General features: G+C 40.6%; 1 protein-coding gene across 1 annotated transcript; it reads right to left on the bottom strand.

Annotated features, from left to right (window-relative positions):
- Positions 1 to 337: 337 nt before the first annotated feature.
- LOC147887378 (ras-related protein Rab2BV-like) lies at positions 338 to 13,098 on the bottom strand. The gene is made up of 2 exons (XM_087394885.1): positions 12,816 to 13,098; positions 338 to 1,048 (listed from the first exon to the last, which is right to left on the bottom strand). The coding sequence occupies exons 1-2, from the start codon at positions 12,978 to 12,980 to the stop codon at positions 566 to 568; spliced, it is 648 nt and encodes a 215-aa protein (XP_087251011.1). The 5' UTR covers positions 12,981 to 13,098; the 3' UTR covers positions 338 to 565.
- Positions 13,099 to 17,854: the final 4,756 nt, after the last annotated feature.

Below are 17,854 nucleotides of genomic sequence, written 5' to 3'. Positions count from 1 at the left end.
GTGAAGAAAAATTTTAAGTTCAAAATAATATTAAAAGCACCAATGTGTAAGCCTCTTTAAAACTGAAATTTTTACTTAATTGAGCGTTGAGCATGTGGTTAACTTTGCATGTTTTTATAGAGCAAATTTATATGACTAGATTAAAAATACACAAATGTGTGTCTTCCCTCTCTAGACACTTGTAACCGTAAGATCCTATTACGGAAAAGTTTCTTTTACCCAAAAAAACAAGTTTAACAGGAAGATCCTATTATGGAAAATTACAAAAAAAAAAGGTGTGTAACCAGAAAGCTTCTTTTACAAAAAAGTGTAACCAGCCAGTGGACCTGGTCCCTCAGAGAGCAAAGACATGTCTTGGTTAATTACATAAAATCGCCGTACAAGAAGCATCCGGAACTCCTCATTAAACACTTTTATGTACACACCTGATAGTCGAAGAGAATTTGAAAAATCAACAAAACTCCCTAAGACCTGTATGTTTCCAATACAACAACGGCCATTGCAGTAGATTTCTGATTTTTTATAAAAATTCAATTTTAAGAAACATCCATAGAACCCTCTTGTACTAATAACAACAGGACCCCTTTTTATTGCCACCCTGTGCATCTTCAACAAGAATAGCCTTTCCCTCTTTGGGACCCATGGAGAAAGAATCTTCCTCTAGCGCAAGAGCCTTCTTGCTGACAATATGGTAAATTTCAGTTAAGATTGTCTGGAATGCTGTTTCTACGTTGGTTGCATTCAGCGCTGATGTTTCGATAAAAGAAAGCCCTTCTTTCTCTGCTAATATCTGGGCATCTTCCGTTGAAACAACCCTTAGATGAACCAGGTCAGATTTGTTCCCAACCAATATGATAACAATATTTGCATCAGCATGGTCTCTAAGCTCTTTTAGCCACTTTCCAACGTGGTCATAAGTAGCTTGCTTTGTGATATCATAAATCAGAAGAGCACCAACAGCCCCTCTATAATATGCACTAGTTATAGCCCTGTATCTTTCTTGGCCCGCAGTATCCCAGATTTGAGCCTTTATAGTCTTCCCATCAACCTACAAACAGCACTTATCTGGATGTCAAAAACAAAAAATCTAATAAACAGGGCAAGTGTGTAAAGTGTATGATCCATATTGTTCAAATCTCAACGTTTGAATACACGTCTCAGTGCTTACATTTGCATATTTGTGCATTTGCATCTAAATATATGCCTGCACATGCCTGTATTGTTCAAATCGCAACATTTGAATACACATGCCTCAGTATTTACATATGCATATTTGTACATTTGCATCTAAATATATGCCTGCGCATGCAGGCATGCGTATGCAAGCAGGAATGAGACATGCATTTATCCTATGTATGCAAAGAATATATATATATATATATATATAGAGAGAGAGAGAGAGAGAGAGAGAGAAATTTTTTTGTGAAGTCCATGTAGCTTTATCACAGACACATACACTTGGGACAATGTATGAAGGGCATCGCTAGACTTCCCTGCAGGTATTTCTGATGCCTGCCCAGGAAGGAGGACCTGAGAGGCTCAGGGCCAGTTGCTGCATGGCTTTCTTGGAGAAGAACTGCAACTTCCAACAATAGGCAAATGGATTAAGGGTTTTACATTGGAATTTTATGTTCTCATTACTGCAGACTAGAACTCAAGAATGCATTCAGCATTCTCACTCCATTTCTAGTACTGCTCAACTATTTGAGCCTCAGAAAATTCTGGCAGGTGTTCGCTCATCCTTTAGAGATGTTTCTACATATAAATACACAATGCTTGTAACGTTCTCACAAACACGAGCTTTTACATGCACGACTCAAAAGGGGATGTAGTATATTTAACTATCACATGCAGCTCATGAGGGGAAATTGATTACAAAGCATTGTAATCTGACTACAGGGTGATCTCCTCTCAGTCGATGGGTGCCGTGCAACAGCTGGCATGGGCGAACTCAGATTGTGACAGATGCTTCCACTCAGATGGCCTTTTGGAAACATATGCTCAAACAATATCTTCCACATTTGATTAGTTTGCTCAGTCTGACCATTCCACAAGAAAAGGATCTCCTTGCAGTGGTTCATGCATTAAAGATATGGACGCGCTCTCTATAACGGGCCATCCGTAATCAGCTGGATCTTCTTACTCTTGAAGCCAACAGGTCTACCATCCTAAAACAAGACTAGGGGCTGTGGTAACTAGATCCTTTAGTGCTTGAAAGCAGTGATCTAGTTCCTCTGTCCACAATAGAAGGACTAGGCTTCCCTCTCTTGCTGCTCATCCTCTTTTGGAGCTAAGTTAAGTGAGCTGCAGTTTTAGCATAGTCCTAAATGAATTTCCAGAAGAAGCCCATAAAACCAAGAAATGATTTTACTTGCCAAAGATTTCTAGGCATTTCTTTAGCTTGTCATAGTAATATGCAAACCATCTGCTGAAATGATATGACCAAGGTAGAGGAGTCTTTCTTTAAAATTTCACATTTGGACTCTTATGCATATAACTTCTCATGTCTTAGTATATCCAGACAATCCTGAGACGTTACTCGTCCTCTTCCTAATGACTTAAAACGGATTGGTGTATAATCCAGGGAAACCATAATAAACTTTCTCAGATATGGACGAACCAAATCCTATATTGTTTGCGGGAAACTTGCAGAAGCATTTGTGAATCCAAATCCTAGAATGAAGAACTCATATCTAGCCCGAAGTGGTACACCTCATAACAATATAAAGTCCTTGTTCTGGGGTCTATTGGTAGCCCCTTGCAGGTTCAAGCTAACCAAGATATTACACCACACATGGTGTCGACATCAAATTCACCACCCAACCATACAGCCAATCTAGGCTAAATGATCCTGAGCCTTAACTGAGTGCTGCCCCTAGCTAATATAGCCTCAACCTCAGGCTACAATTAGCTGGGCAGCCCCGGGCCATCTTCCACTTAGCGTTTGGTTAATACCTAACCCATCCAATATGCTCTCCCCCTTTCAATACTCCATCCTTTAATGGAATCAAAGCCCAGATCAAGAACTGGGCCAAAGTCTGTAGCAAAGGGAAGTTCATACTTTCTCAATTCTCAAGGTAGCCCTAGAAGCCAAAAGTCCCTAGGAAGTGTGGGATATGTTGGTTCTTCTCCATAGTCTTCATATTGAATATCTGAACCAAGGGCGTACTATTATATCAAACGAGAACCAAGATACTAGAGCAACAGCTGAGTGGCCTGCATTGAGATGAGTTGGACAAGGAAGACTCCCCGTCCATAAAGTGGCTTTTTAATGTGACAGCACTCGAAAGTAAGACTTGCCTCAAACCAAGCTTGCACTTGGTTATAAGTGGGAGTGAGATCCACAATGCACTCTACAGTCTACAACTACAAAGCTTTGTAGACTCTACAAGGCTGCTGTCCAGCCTGTGAACAATGCAGGATATTGACAGCTGTAGGAAGGGAGGGAGCTGCCACCTGTTTAGCCCCTCCAACCAAAGCGGTGGGAATTGACGGAGCTTCCACGAGTTGAGCCCATCTAGCCAGGCCGAAAATGCTCACTACAAAGAAATGGTCCAAAAATAATGCTTTACAAGCGGCTACCAACTTAGAAAGCTTGGTTTCATTGAGATTTGAGGGGTTCCCATTTTGAAAGGAGTTCGAATTTTTTTTGCATAGCATTTCAGCGTTGAATCAACATCTCAATTCAAAAAATGTTGAAAGGCATGAGAATTGTATCTTCCCCATCATTTTATCAGATTAACCTTGCAACAAACCTCAATTTTGATGGTACTTTTTTCCCGGGTTCTCACCCACAAGGACTTCTTTGACTACCTCTACTATCATGTGATGGCAAGCTTCTTGCCTGGAGCTGGTGCTTCTAAACTACAAAAGAGGTGCCACAATGCTACAATGGTATCACAGCTGCTGCCTCAAAGCTGATAACAAGAGCACTACAATAGAGACTCATGGCATCTAGGATGCTTGACTGAAAACGCCGTAAATGTAGTTCAAACATAAAATCCCAAAACCCTGCTCGCATGGTAGCTCAGTACAACCAATGTAAACTACTTATGGCCCTATGTGTCATCTATTTGATGTGAGAAGATGCCTTCCTAACCCTAAATAGCATCCTCCCTGTAGTATGTCTCTGATAAGCAAGCAGTATCAGTTATATTCTTTTTCTCATGCTAGTTAGACTATCCCAACAGGCCTCTCTAGGATCACCATATTCCTAATAACTTTTGCAGCCCATCTTTAGCAGAAGCTTAAACCCTTAATATTCTTTTGATACTATAAGGTCCACAACTATGCAGATAGGCCATCTAAATACAACTTCCAGAATTTGCTGGCACACAATGATCAAGAATAATTTAACATGTTTATTTTAAACATGATGCAGCAAGTTAGTGAAACAATAAAACTTGCTGCAGCCCCTTCAATCTGGAATCGTTCATAAAAAAGGCTTCATGTTTAAAACAAAGCCTCCAAATATTATCTACATGCATAAGATCATTAGGCTATACTACATATAGTCTTCCAAATTGAATATTACTGTGAGACGAAAAAAGGACGGGCTGGTTGGGGGAGGGTGTGTGTGTGTGTGTGTGTTGGTCGTTTAAAGGCATCACCTCAGTTGCTGATGTTACAGATGATGCTGGTACTGTGCTCCCCTTTTCTCTAGCAGCCACTACATATGGATTGGGCTCTCATTATCGTCCTTTCTAGCAACAAATTACTTCTATGCTTTCGCCTTTTGTTCCGATTCCTTCTTTGGAACTCCAAGACCAACTGGAAGATTGGACTTTGACTTCTCCAAGGTCCTCTTCTCGCCCTTTGAGGCTATCTCAGATTACTGTACCTACATTGTATAAAATCCTTTTGCCTCAACCTTGGGTTTCAGAGAGAGGTGATTATGTTTGGCGAATGCATCGCCTAGTCAAGTGGTGGAGGAAAACATTACAACAACTTTGGGCCTATAAAGTACCACTTTGGCAACAAGTTTTCTTTTGGCGAGTTCTTTTGGAAGTGTTTCCATCTAGACAGCTATTAGCTCATCGACACATTGCTCCTGCACTTTGCCACAGATGTTCTGCTTCTTCAGAGACTGTGCCTCACTTGTTTTGGCATTGTTCGTGCTCGTGAATTTTTTATCTGCTTCGACACCGCCTGCGAGCGAGATTCCCATCTGTTCCGTTTGGGAAGTTCTTCTGGCTATTTGGATTTCATCCATCCAGATCGGAGTTTCATCTTTTCTTCGTTTGGGTTCGCTACTAGGCACTATGGACTTTATGGACATATAGGAATTGTAAAGTCTTTGGTGATCCTACTTTCTCTCTGTTTGGCTTTTATAGGCGTTCTTTGCAACAATCTTTCTTTGATTGCTTGTAGACCGCTGCATAGATCATGAGGTCTTTTTGGCATATACTGAAATTTTCAGTTGATGTAATTGTAGCACCTTGTTTTGAGGTTGCTACTCATATAATATAATCAATCAAAGATTTCAACCAAAAAAAAAAAAAAGTGTGTGTTGGTGGTGGGGGGGGGGGGGGGGGGATATATATGAAATGATATGATTATATTAGTGTCCAGTGAGGACTCAATAGGACGTATGGGACGGATGTCAAAATGCATTACCATTAAATTTACACTACCACTGTTCTCTGGAATAGTCGATGAATACACATATATGTTCCAAAAGAAAAGAGATGTGATACACTGTCTACCTAGTTAAGACTTCTCTTCACCAAAATCAGTATTCCAATCTTTGTTCAGGGAAGAATGTAGCTGCTTGGCTGGCTGACCAAAATGGCTATGTTAGTTACAGATGCTATGTTTCTCCCCGATTCGCTCATATTTACAGCAGAGAAGGGTCTGTTTTCTCTTTACTTTGGCATATTTTGCAATCCAGTCTTCTCTCACTTAAGACTTTGCAAATTCACTTTCACCTTTCTACTTGACCAATTCCACTCTGAGATCATACAGCTTTATTTTATTTTGCATATTATCTTTTCTTGTAGACAAAGATAAGCTCTTTAATGTAATCTCATGTTGTAAAGGTCAACATAAAGTTTACTAGTAAAATGCCATATATCCCATAGTTCAGGCCACAGCTTTATACTAAGAGCCAAATTTTTAAAGATAGTAACAGATACAATCTACAACAATGCGAACTTCTTCACAAGACAAATAGAATGTCCAAACGACAGAGAAAACATGCAAAGGCAAGAAAGTATAGCCATATTTAACCTCATAACAAGTCAAGCATTGTTTTTATATTTAACTTACCATATTTATGTTGTTTACATTTGTCATAGATATCAAGCTGCAAACCTAAATTTAAGTAAGGAGCATTAAGAACCAAATAAAAATCTCATGAAAATCACAAGGAGAAATCCCTTCTCAAAATAAATTTGGAACCTCATATGTTCAATTCTGGAAATTTGGAAGAGCCCAAGACAAATACATCAACTACTACCTTGACTAAAATTATGAAGACTGCCTCTGAAGTATGAATCATCAATCTTTTTTCTTTTCTTGCACTGTTTTCCTTTTAGAAATGTCTCAAAGTTAATGACGACTGTTGTTGTGTCTAAATGCACAATCTTGAAGCCCTTGGTTTTTGGTGATATTCAAGAGATGTATACTATATTTCCAAACATGACAACATGTCTTTGATTGAACGGATTGATAAATTAACATTTGCCTACGTGAACATTCCACACATACAAGTGATTAGCAAATAAATTCACAAAAGAGGGGAAATTTTTTCTAAAAGTCAATCTATGTGTTAGCATTGAGCCATCGTGTAGGTTTCCTTCTTTTCTAGAAGATATAGTCCACAAGAGCCACTTTATGCCGAATGCCATATGGATTAAGAAGGGGAGCGCAAGGATATTTAAGAAACATGAAAATCTATTTTTGATAACAAAGCCAATATATATCTAGATGAATCCAAGAACATGCCCAAACCATAGTTAAAAGAAACGAAAACGGGATACAGAAACGTTTCGGGGTTTCTAGGAGGGCTGAAATGAGGAAATGCCACATTAAGGGGGGGTTTATCAAAAAGGATTTTGAGCTGAGCACACATAGATTTAGAATGCTACAGCCTACAACCTACCCGAACTTAAGACATGGTGCATAACACATACCACAATCTACAAAATTACAACTTTGAAGATAGATCATGGTATAGAACTTAGACCTCTCACCTTAGAAGTTAGAGCAGTGAGGAATAAATGACAAATCTGAAATCAATGAGAAAGGCTATAGTAAAGATCTCACGAGTTACAAAATGCCGATATTGAGGCTAAAGGGATGGAGGGCGTGAGAGATTGCAATGGAGGCCAAAAACGAAAACGCACAGAGAGAGAGAGAGAGAGAAGAAGAAGAAGAATAAGAATATATTATCGTCCTCTGAAGACCAAAAATCGGCCTATGGGACCTGAAACGATACAAAACCTTACATAAAGACTCCTCCCTCAAAGGGGAGGGTAATAAGAGAAACTACCTTAATGTCTAGGTGAGTTTCTGTGCTTGAAAAGCTTAGATACAAATGTTCCTAAAGCTGAGGGTGACGCCTTATGTAGCAAATCAGCCACTCTGTTATGTCCCTCAAGAAGAGAGCTGAACTTTTGCCTAATGTGTGCATAGTAAGGACATATCATTACCATGTGTTCTTCTGTTTCTGGCATACCCGAGTCACATAATTGGCATATTCTGCTCTCTCTTGGCATGTCTTTCCATCCTCCTATTTCAATTTGCAGCTGGTGTGATCGGGTGCGAAGTGAAGCCAAAACCCTCCGCCTATGCATTGCCATAGGTGTGCAAATGTACTTCTGCGTGGCTGACTCCTCTGCCGTATAAGTGGGCCAATATTGGGGGTTGATAAATGTGCAATAGTACTCGAACTTATCTCTATTTTTAGCTGTTTGCCATTTCCTGTGTAGTGCATTCAGCAGGTCACGACGAAAAGCATCTTCATCTACCTCCTCTGGTGAGTAGTTCAAGTACTCCTCTATCTCCCACTTCCTGAACCAATTTCTCAGATCTAGTGCCCATCCAAATGCCAAAATCTTGCTCTTGTTTGTCTTTTGGGGCTTTTGACTTTCTCCCCATGCCCTCTTTGGCAGCCTTTCAGCATCCATGCCTTTGACCTTTGTAATGTATCTGAGTACCTTCTTTAAAGCATGTAACTCTATGGGTAAGCATCCTGTCTCTAGAAGTAGCAGAGAGTAGGATGTAGTAGCCTTGATGCCAAGGTGTCTCCTAATAAAAGATTTCTGCATTTTTTCCAAATCATTCCATTTCGAGGATGATATACTCCCACCCCACACCTCTACTCCATAGAGCACTGTCTGTATCACATATGCTCCAAAAATCATGTTTCGTACATGCCATCTTCTTGTATTGCTATGATTGTAGTCATTTTCAAATTGGTAATACTTTCCCCATCCTGCATCAAGTCTCCGTTGCACACAGCTGCTCCATTTATTATTGGCTGGAATTTCAATGCCTAGGTATTTGAATGAGTGCACTGTATCAACTGGTTGACCCATGTATGAGATTGAGGGGGGGTTGCTTGGCTGTATAGTTTTGACTATCATGAGTTTACTTTTGGTAACATTAACAGCCAGCCCACTTTCCGAGCAGAATATGCCGAGTATATCCATTATTTGTTGCATCTTGCTCTCACTATCAGTGAAAACAACCACATCATCTGCATAAAGAAGCAACCAAATCCCAAAACCTGCCAAGTTAAGACTGGACAATTCTCTTTTACATGCTTCTTTGTGCACCAATTCCTCAAGTCTATCAATGCACAAACCAAACAAGGTGGGTGAGAGCAGGCATCCTTGTTTGACCCCCATATTACTGTAGAATTCTTGTGACATCCCATCCTTACATTTCAGATGGCATTTTACTTTCTCATAAAGTCTAAAGACAGCAAACCTTATCTCCTCAAGCACTTCTATGCATTGCATTCTCTCCCATAACACGTCTCTGGGCACTATATCAAATGCCTTTTTAAAGTCAATAAAACAACAAAACAGTGGCTTCCCCTTGAGGCAGCTTTCCTCCATCAAAACTCTGAGGGTGACTAGGTGATCCACCGTAGAGTGTTTGGGCCTGAAACCCGCTTGTCCCACTGCCCTCTTCTTTTTCTTTTCTGCCTAAATACTCAACTTTGCCTCTACTATTGTACTATATAGCTTGGCTAGAGTGGAACATACCATAATGGTTCTATAGTTTGATAATTGATCGCAGTCACCCCCCTTGTAAATTGGTTTGATCCAGTTCTCTTGTCATTCTATCGGGAAGCCATATACCAATGCTTGGTTCAATGCCATTAGTATGTGCCTTTGCGTGTGTTCGTTGGTCCACTTAATAAGTTCTGCCGTGAGATGTAGAGAGAGAGAGAGAACACCCGCCGGCGGAAATCACAATTTAGAGGGAGCTTGTATTACTTGAAATGGCCCGTTTCAAGGTCTTGAAACCCATTTCTGAGTGGCTGAAACTTTTCAGCCAGCTGTTTCAGGGGGCTGAAATGTTTCAGCCCTGAAACCGCGTTTCTGGCTAGGGCTTTTTCTAAAACGTGTTTTAGGGTAACTATGGCCCAAACTCATCGTCTACAAACAACATAATGCAATTTCAATCTCCTAATAGTCACTCATAAGGTGGAGAACCATAAACTCCATCATGCGTAGCAGGGACTAGACACTATGACATCCCCACTCACATCATCAGCACACAACAGTGGGTGTAGACCACAGTAAAAACATATGCTCTCATACATACAAATCCACACACCCACACATACTTGAGCATTTATTTATACAGAGGTCCTCGCATTTGGTTTCTGTCGAGATACTCCAAAGGAGAAAAGCAGACTCAGCCATGACAAAGGCTGGCACTAAAGGAGAAGGCTAATCAAAAGCAGTCCACATTCTCTTCATTTAAGCTACAATTGCTTGTGAAGACTATATGAATTCATTTTAGTCTCTCCCAAATAAGCATCTAAGCAAAAAAAAGTACTTAGACAATCTAGCTGATAGGGCAAGGAACCACTTAAGACAGAAGAATTAATGGCAATATTAACAAGCCGCAACATGGATGAAAACTTCACAAGGTGAAATTTGAATGTCTACTAATACGCTAGAAGCATATATCTAGATGAATCCAAAAAAATGCCCAAACTCATCCTCTAAAAACAACATAGTGCAGTTTCAATCTCATGATAGTCAATCATAACATTGAGAACCATAAACTTCATCGCGTGTACCAAGGACTAGCTACTATGAGATCCCCACTGACGGCATCAGTGCCCAACAGTGAGTGTAGACCATAGTATAAACATATGCCCTCACACATACAAATCCACAAACACAAACATACATTTATACAAAGGTCTCTGTATTGAGTTTCTATCAGCACTCCGAAGGTGAAGAGCAGACTCAGCCGTGACAAAGGCTAGCACTAAAGGAGAAGGCTAATAAAAAAGTAGTCCACATTCTCTTCATTCAAGCTACAACTACTTCTAAAGACTTTACAATTTCATTTAAGTCTCTCCCAAATGAGCATCAAAGCAAAAAAAACTGCTTAGGCAATCTAGCCAATAGGACAATGCACCAATTAAGATAGAAAGAATTGATTGCAATATCAACAAGCCATAACATGGACGAAATTTTCACAAGGTGAAATTTGCATGTCTGTTAATACGGCAGAAGCATATATCTAGATGAATCCAAGAACATGCCCAAACTCATCCACTAAAAACAACATAGTGCAATTTCGATCTCATGACAGTCATTCATAAGGTTGAGAACCATAAACTCCATCACCCACAGCAAGGACTAGCTACTATGACATTCCCACCGGCATCATCAACACCCAATAGTTGGTGTAGACCATAGTATAAACATATCCTCCCATACATATAAATCCACACCCACACATACTTGAGCATCCATTTATACAAAGGTCTGTGTACTGAGTTTCTGTCAACACTCAAGAGATAAAGGGCAGACTCAGACGTGACAAAGGCTAGCACTAAAGGAGAAGCCTAATCAAAAAGTATATATCTAGATGAATCCAAGAACATGTCCAAATTCATCCTCTAAAAACACAACACATAGTGCAATTTCAATCTCAATCATAAGGTTGAAAGCCATAAACTCCATCACGATGGCAGGGGCTAGCTACTATAACATCCCCACTGACATCATAAATGCCCAACAATGGGTATAAACCATAGTATTAACATATGTTGTCACACATACAAATCCACATACCCACACATAATTAAGCATCCATTTACACAAAGGTTTTCATCCTGAGTTTCTATCCACACTCCGGAGGTGAAGAGCAAACTCAACTGTGACAAAAGTTAGAACTAAAGAAGAAGGCTAATCCATAAGTAGTCCACATTCTCTTCATTCAAGTTACAACTGCTTGTGAAGACTATACGTTTCATTTTAGTCCCTCCCAAACAAGTGTGAAGCATGCAAGCAAAAAACAAATTCTTAGACCATCTAGCTAATAGGGCAACGCACCAATTAAGATAGAAAGATTTTATAGCAATATCAACAAGCTACAACATGGATGAAAACTTCACAAGGTGAAATTTGCATGTCCGCTAATACAGCAAAAGCATACATCTAGATGAATTCAGGAACATACCCAAATTCATCCTCGAAAAACACAAGACATGGCACTATTTCAATCTCATGATAGTCACTCATAAGGTTGAAGACCATAAACTCCACCACACATAGCAAGCACTAGCTACTATGACATCCCTGCTTATATCATCAAAGCCGAACACTAAGTGTAAACCATAGTATAAACATATGCTCGCACATACAAATCCACACACCCACATACTTGAGCATCCATTAATACAAAGGCTTTTGTACTAAGTTCCTATCGACACTCGGAGGTGAAGGGCAAACTCAGGTGTGACAAAGGCTAGCACTAAAGAAGAAGGCTAATCAAAAAGTAGTCCACATTCACTTTATTCAAAGCTACAACTGTTTGTACAGACTGTACGATTTCATTTTAGTAGACTTAAGGTTGGAACCGATGCCACTAAGTTGTTAAGCAACCTTCGATTATAACATCTGTGAGTGCGAGCGACTGATGACCACTACTAACATTACACACCTTCATTCCGGGAGCCTACCCAACCACCTCGTTATTTAAAAGCAATGCAGTCAAGGGCCTCTCAAGGGCTAGAAGATAAGTCGCAGGGTTACCAAAGGATGCCATGGATGAGTAGTACGTAGATCAATTTTGAGCTAGGCCTTGATGAGCATAAATACATAAAATACCCAAAACAATTGGCATTACATTTCTACCACCCGCACGATTCCAAACTTTCATGTAAAGGAGTGTGATCTTAGGTTGCACCAGCAGAACATGGAACAGTCTAGCTTTACGTCTAAGTAGAGATAAGCTGAACACTGGCAGTATTGCATTTCATTCCGCCTCGATCTCTTGAAATCAAGGTTGCGTCGAATAGAAAGTAAAGCGAACAAGGTTGGATTTCATATGCGCACCCGTTACTGCGCAAGCTTGAGCTGATCTCGCACGCCGAAAGAAGGTAATATGTAAAATATGAGGTTTCACGTTCATGCAAAATGCAGAACGGGGGAAATGCAAAATAAGGAGAGACATTAAGTGCCAAGTGCAGAGATCAAGAGAAGCTAGCTGAGATAAGATCTACCACTTACTATCCAATCAATACATGTAAACGTTTCACATCAATGCAGGCGCAACCATCTGCTCAAATCCAGCCATGCGGGCTTGCGTTGCATCAGCAAGTAAGGGAATACCTGAATCGTTCGAGTTGCGAACTCCACGCCGATGGTAGATTTGGATTCGAGGCAAAACTCATTGCGAGTGAATCGGGAGAGGAGGTTGGACTTGCCAACACCGGAGTCACCGATTAAGACGATTTTGAAAAGGTAGTCATACTCATCATCAGATCGACGAGGCATGTTTGAAGAGAGGGAGAGTGAGATCGGGAAGGTGGGAAGGAAGACGGGGGGAAGAAGAAGAAAAAAAAGAAAAAGTGAGGAGCTTTAGAAAGTACACTTATTTACGCTTTGCCTGAGACAATTGTCATTTGAGTGCTTTTGATGGCGGGAGCTGTACGGCTTGCTTTGCTTCGCTTTTAATTCACCCCAACCAACCATGCACACTCCCCCACACGTGCTCCGTCACCATTCGGTTTTGCCGCACGCTCACGATTGTTGGAGGATCAATCTGCAACACGTTTGGTCGAAGCCCGTGCATAGAACCATCTCAAATGTTGGAATGCCGTAATGCAGCTGCTTGCGAATGCAAAGAGATTTGCAAACTCTATGTGTGTGTGCTTGCGCGCGTGAGTGTGTGTGTGTGTGTGTGTGTATGAGAGAGAGAGAGAGAGAGATTAAAGCTGTTTACACATCGGCAAAGGGTGCTCCAAAGTATGGGCACCCAAAAACATTCATGGACGAGCTAGAATGGGCACTCCCCATTACACAACAACCGCCCATTGTGAGATCATTAAAAAATGGGTGCCCACGGATGGGCAACCCTTTTACACACCGCCCAAGTATAAACCCCTTTTGTAAAAGTGAGGGCCCGGATGGGTGTGGAGCTGGGGGACCCAAATTGTGATGGTGATTGGCTAAATCCAGCCCTGCCAATTGGTGGGCAGCCAAGCTTGGCTGCCCAACGGATGCCTTTCTCGGAATGAGAGAAGGCGAGGCGCTGGAAGAGAAACAAAACCAAAGAGATAAGTATGAAGAATACAATTATTAGGACATGGTGTGGACTCCACATTGGATTAAAAGGTCTAAGCTTGGGCACTGTAGTGCATGCCTAAACTTAAACCGTGGCTTTCTATTGGTCCAAACAGCAGCGCAACCTTGAGCGCCGTTTGGTGCAATGCATGGAAGGTTGTGCTAAAAACTCACTCCACATCTCACCCTCGCCACATGGCATGGTTCAGGCAATTGAAGCAATTAAATGTTTCACAAAAGGCGCAATCAGATGCTTCATGGATGCAATCAAAGTCCATAGGTACGCACGGGCCCGTAGGAGGGGGGTATCCAATAGAAATGAGGAGCACTCCTCGAATTTCAGACTATGCCTTTAACTCTGATAGGATCTGGCAAACTTTAGGTTGTCGTGTGCCCTTGATTTCGACACAATCTAATAAATAACTTTCATGATGGAAGGGAATTGGCAGATGCAAAAGAACTACACATACATGCAAGCGCTAGCAAGAAGGGGGTATCCAAGGACACTCCTCGGATTTCAATGTGAACATGTGCCTGTAACTCCGATAGGGTCTAGCTGACTTCAGGTTGTCATGTGCCCCTGATTTCAATTCAATTCAGCATGCAACTTTCATGATAGACTACAATCAGAATGACACATATGCCCAACCTAACTTGCGCATGCACCCATTTCATCACAGTTGGTTTGCACACCAGATGTGCACTCGAACAATCTTCGGGGACTCCTTTAATGGAGAAAATTGATTCATGCGCATTTATCTTCCTCGATTAGCAATCATGAGGTTCACCAGAAGATGCTTTGTTGTATATAGCTCTAGTGTCCACTCTGCCTCCCCTCTGCACTGGTGAGGTGTACAGTCTTGACTGAACGATGCCAGTGAGCTTGCTTCACGCTGCAATGCCCAACTGAGCACCCTGCGAAATGGAGGTGCAAAACCACCACTTGAGGGTACATGTAGCTTGGTTTGTAGTGTCCCCAGCCGTGCATCCCTTGTCCCATGTGCACGAGCCCTCATAATATGATTGTAGCCACCCATTACCACTACCATGGTACTTTCATAACACTAGTAGGGCATCGACGTGTTGTTGCGGCGGTAAAATATGGTTGTACCTAGTTCGTGGAAGCAACGGACCTAGAAGCAACAACAAACCATGTGCATTACATAGAGTGGTGAGTGGATGGGAATGTGTTGAGCAAGCCTAGGCTAGAGAGGGTGCCATGTGGCAAGCCCTTTGCACAACTTCTTTCATTGTTTCTTTTTTTATTTTTAATCTTATTTTTGGGAGCTTTGTGAAGGTGACATGTGTAAAGAGAGCACTTCGAGTTCTAGAGAGAGAACAATATCATTTATATATGACAACAAATCCCAAACACATGCACACACTCTAAGTATTTTGATTTGGAAAGGAAGTGGTACATAAAATCTGTGTAGAGATACTTCTTTAAATGGTCGATGAATATTACATACACACACTTCTTTGTGAATATTTCTCTCTCTCTCTCTCTCTCTCTCTCTCTCTCTCTCTCTCTCTCTCTCTCTCTCTCTCTCCCCCCCTCTCTCTCTCTCTCCCCCCCTCTCTCTCTCCCCCCCTCTCTCTCTCCCTCTCTCCCTCTCTCCCTCTCTCCCTCTCTCTCTCTCTCTCTCTCTCTCTCTCTCTCTCTCTCTCTCTCTCTCTCTCTGTATAAGGGCAATACCCTCGTCAGAAGAGCTTTAATTAAGAACCCATCAAAGCATATCAAAACACGAGCAGTCAAGAATAAAAAAACCTTCATTCATGCGTCATAAAAAGTGGTAGCAAATTTAGTAAATTTTGGATAAAAGACAAAAGACTATGGCTTCACTTGCACAAAGGATTCACCCTAATCCTCTCATTTGGTGCCATTAAACTATGAATACATAAGATGTTTTTTTGTGGATTATTGGAGCTCTTCAAAGAGTTAACTATCTATCTAGATCTGAGCCGGTAGATCCGGGCCAACAATTGTCATGATATTTTGTGTTGAAAGAAATGGTATGAAGTGCATATAGATGTACAAACAAGGTTGTGTAAAACCAAATCTCAAAAACCAGACAATATTTTGTTACACACTTTTTAAATTATAGGGGTTTCTTTGTCACATTGGGATATGAAGACAATTGCAAAATTTAGAGATAATAGAGCCATCTTTGTGTGAGATGACCTCATGTACGCATTGTCTCTGTACTGATAGGAGGGAATGAAAATCCATGTTTGCATCTGTGTAGAGCAATCGAGTCAAACAAATTATATGCCAGCCTACATATATGAATTTGCTTTCGTTTTAACCACATGGTGAAGGTTCTTTTGGAATGAATCATTAGGCTAGCAATCCAAGTCGTTCACATAAACAATGTGCACATCGATCTGGCTTGTTAGAGCAGTTGAGTCAAACAAATGATACGCCAAACTACATGTATGCATTTGCTTTCTTTTTACCACATGGTGAAGCTTCTTTTAGAACGAATCCTTAGGCTAGCTATCCAAGTCGTTCACATAAAGGATGTGCGCATCGATCTGGCTCGTTAGATCAATTGTGTCAAACAAATGATATGCCAACCTACATGTATGCATCTGCTTTCTTTTTACCACATGGTAAAGACTCTTTTAGAATGAATCCTTAGGCTAGCTATCCAAGTTGTTCACATAAGGATGTGGGAATCAATCTGGCTCGTTAGAGCAGCCAAGTCAAACAAATGATATGCTAGCCTGTATGTATCCATTTGCTTTCTTTTTATCACATGGTGAAGCTTCTTTTAGAATATATCCTCAGGCTAGCTATCCAAGACATTCACATGAAGGATGTGTGCATCAATCTAGCTTGTTATGATTTTGCTTTCTTGCTCATCGATCCATAGCATTATGTAAGCATGCATTATCCTTGGTTCTACTCCTCGTACTTGATTATATGATGCTTGACTCTACCCAACACCCATTTCTCACATAGAATATATCTAGATAAGAACCGCTACAATCTGACATGGAACAATATCGTGCATTCAATCTGATAGTCCCTCCATGTGGAATTTGGATTGAACTATTTTTGTGATCATTTCTACCCTGTCAATCTCACATTATCTTATGCTTGATACCTCATTTGTGGTAGTGAGAAATATATTAAGAAGACCCCATCTGTAGTAGTGAGGACTCTCACACTATCTTATGCTTGATACCTCATCTGTAGCTTGAGTGTGAGGAATATATTAAGAAGGCCCCATTTATCAACCATCACTAGTAGATCTTTCAAGTTTCTACAGTGCCACAAAGGAGATCCAAAGATCGACCTCGGTATCTCAAACTCAAGAACTCGCTTGATTCTCATGCTTTGAGATTCTTGGATCTTGACATCGTTGTTGGTCAGAAGCTCTCCACTTGTTTTAAGTAGAGGTTAAACAAAACTTTGCCATCATGGACATTGTATCCAAAAGAGTAGAGGAACAGGAACAATGCAATCTTGACTGTTAGCGCGTTAGAGTGATTAGATAGAGCATCCATGAATGCGATTGATCGATGCTTGATAATTCTTGATAATCACAAAGTACAATCATGCCAACTTCATGCTTCTCGATAATCACAAAGTGCAATCATGCCAACTTTATGCTTCTCGAGTTGATGAGCTATGTGCAACATATCAGCATGCTCTAGTAATAAGCAATTGCCTCGTATGCAACTCTCATAAGATTGAAGGGGTAGTTTGCAAAGTTCCTTTTAGCATATCAAAAAGGGATTTTGAGGAAAGGGTCCTTACTCCTAGTTTTAGATGTGGTCACTCATTCATCATTAAGTATTTCTTCAATTCATTCTAGAATTAAAGGATGTATATGCTTCGTTGTGGACAATAGCGTTATTGGGTTTTGCAGAACCTCTGCTAGTGACCCCAACATATTAATGGGTTGTCTAATATTGAACTCCTCCGTATGTACCTATTGCTAAGGGTGTAATTGCTTTTGAGATATTTAAGGATATATTGCTAATGATTGATAGCATTTAAGGATATATAGCGAATGATTTATAGCATTTCCATTTGAAAAAGTTCCACACATAATACATTTTTTATATAGTCTGCC

Source organism: Dipteris shenzhenensis, chromosome 23 (assembly GCF_047967505.1).
Source record: "Dipteris shenzhenensis isolate YYH24624 ecotype China chromosome 23, Dip_SZ_1.0, whole genome shotgun sequence".
Taxonomy (NCBI): Eukaryota; Viridiplantae; Streptophyta; class Polypodiopsida; order Gleicheniales; family Dipteridaceae; genus Dipteris; species Dipteris shenzhenensis.
This window is presented reverse-complemented; position numbering and strand designations above follow the sequence as displayed.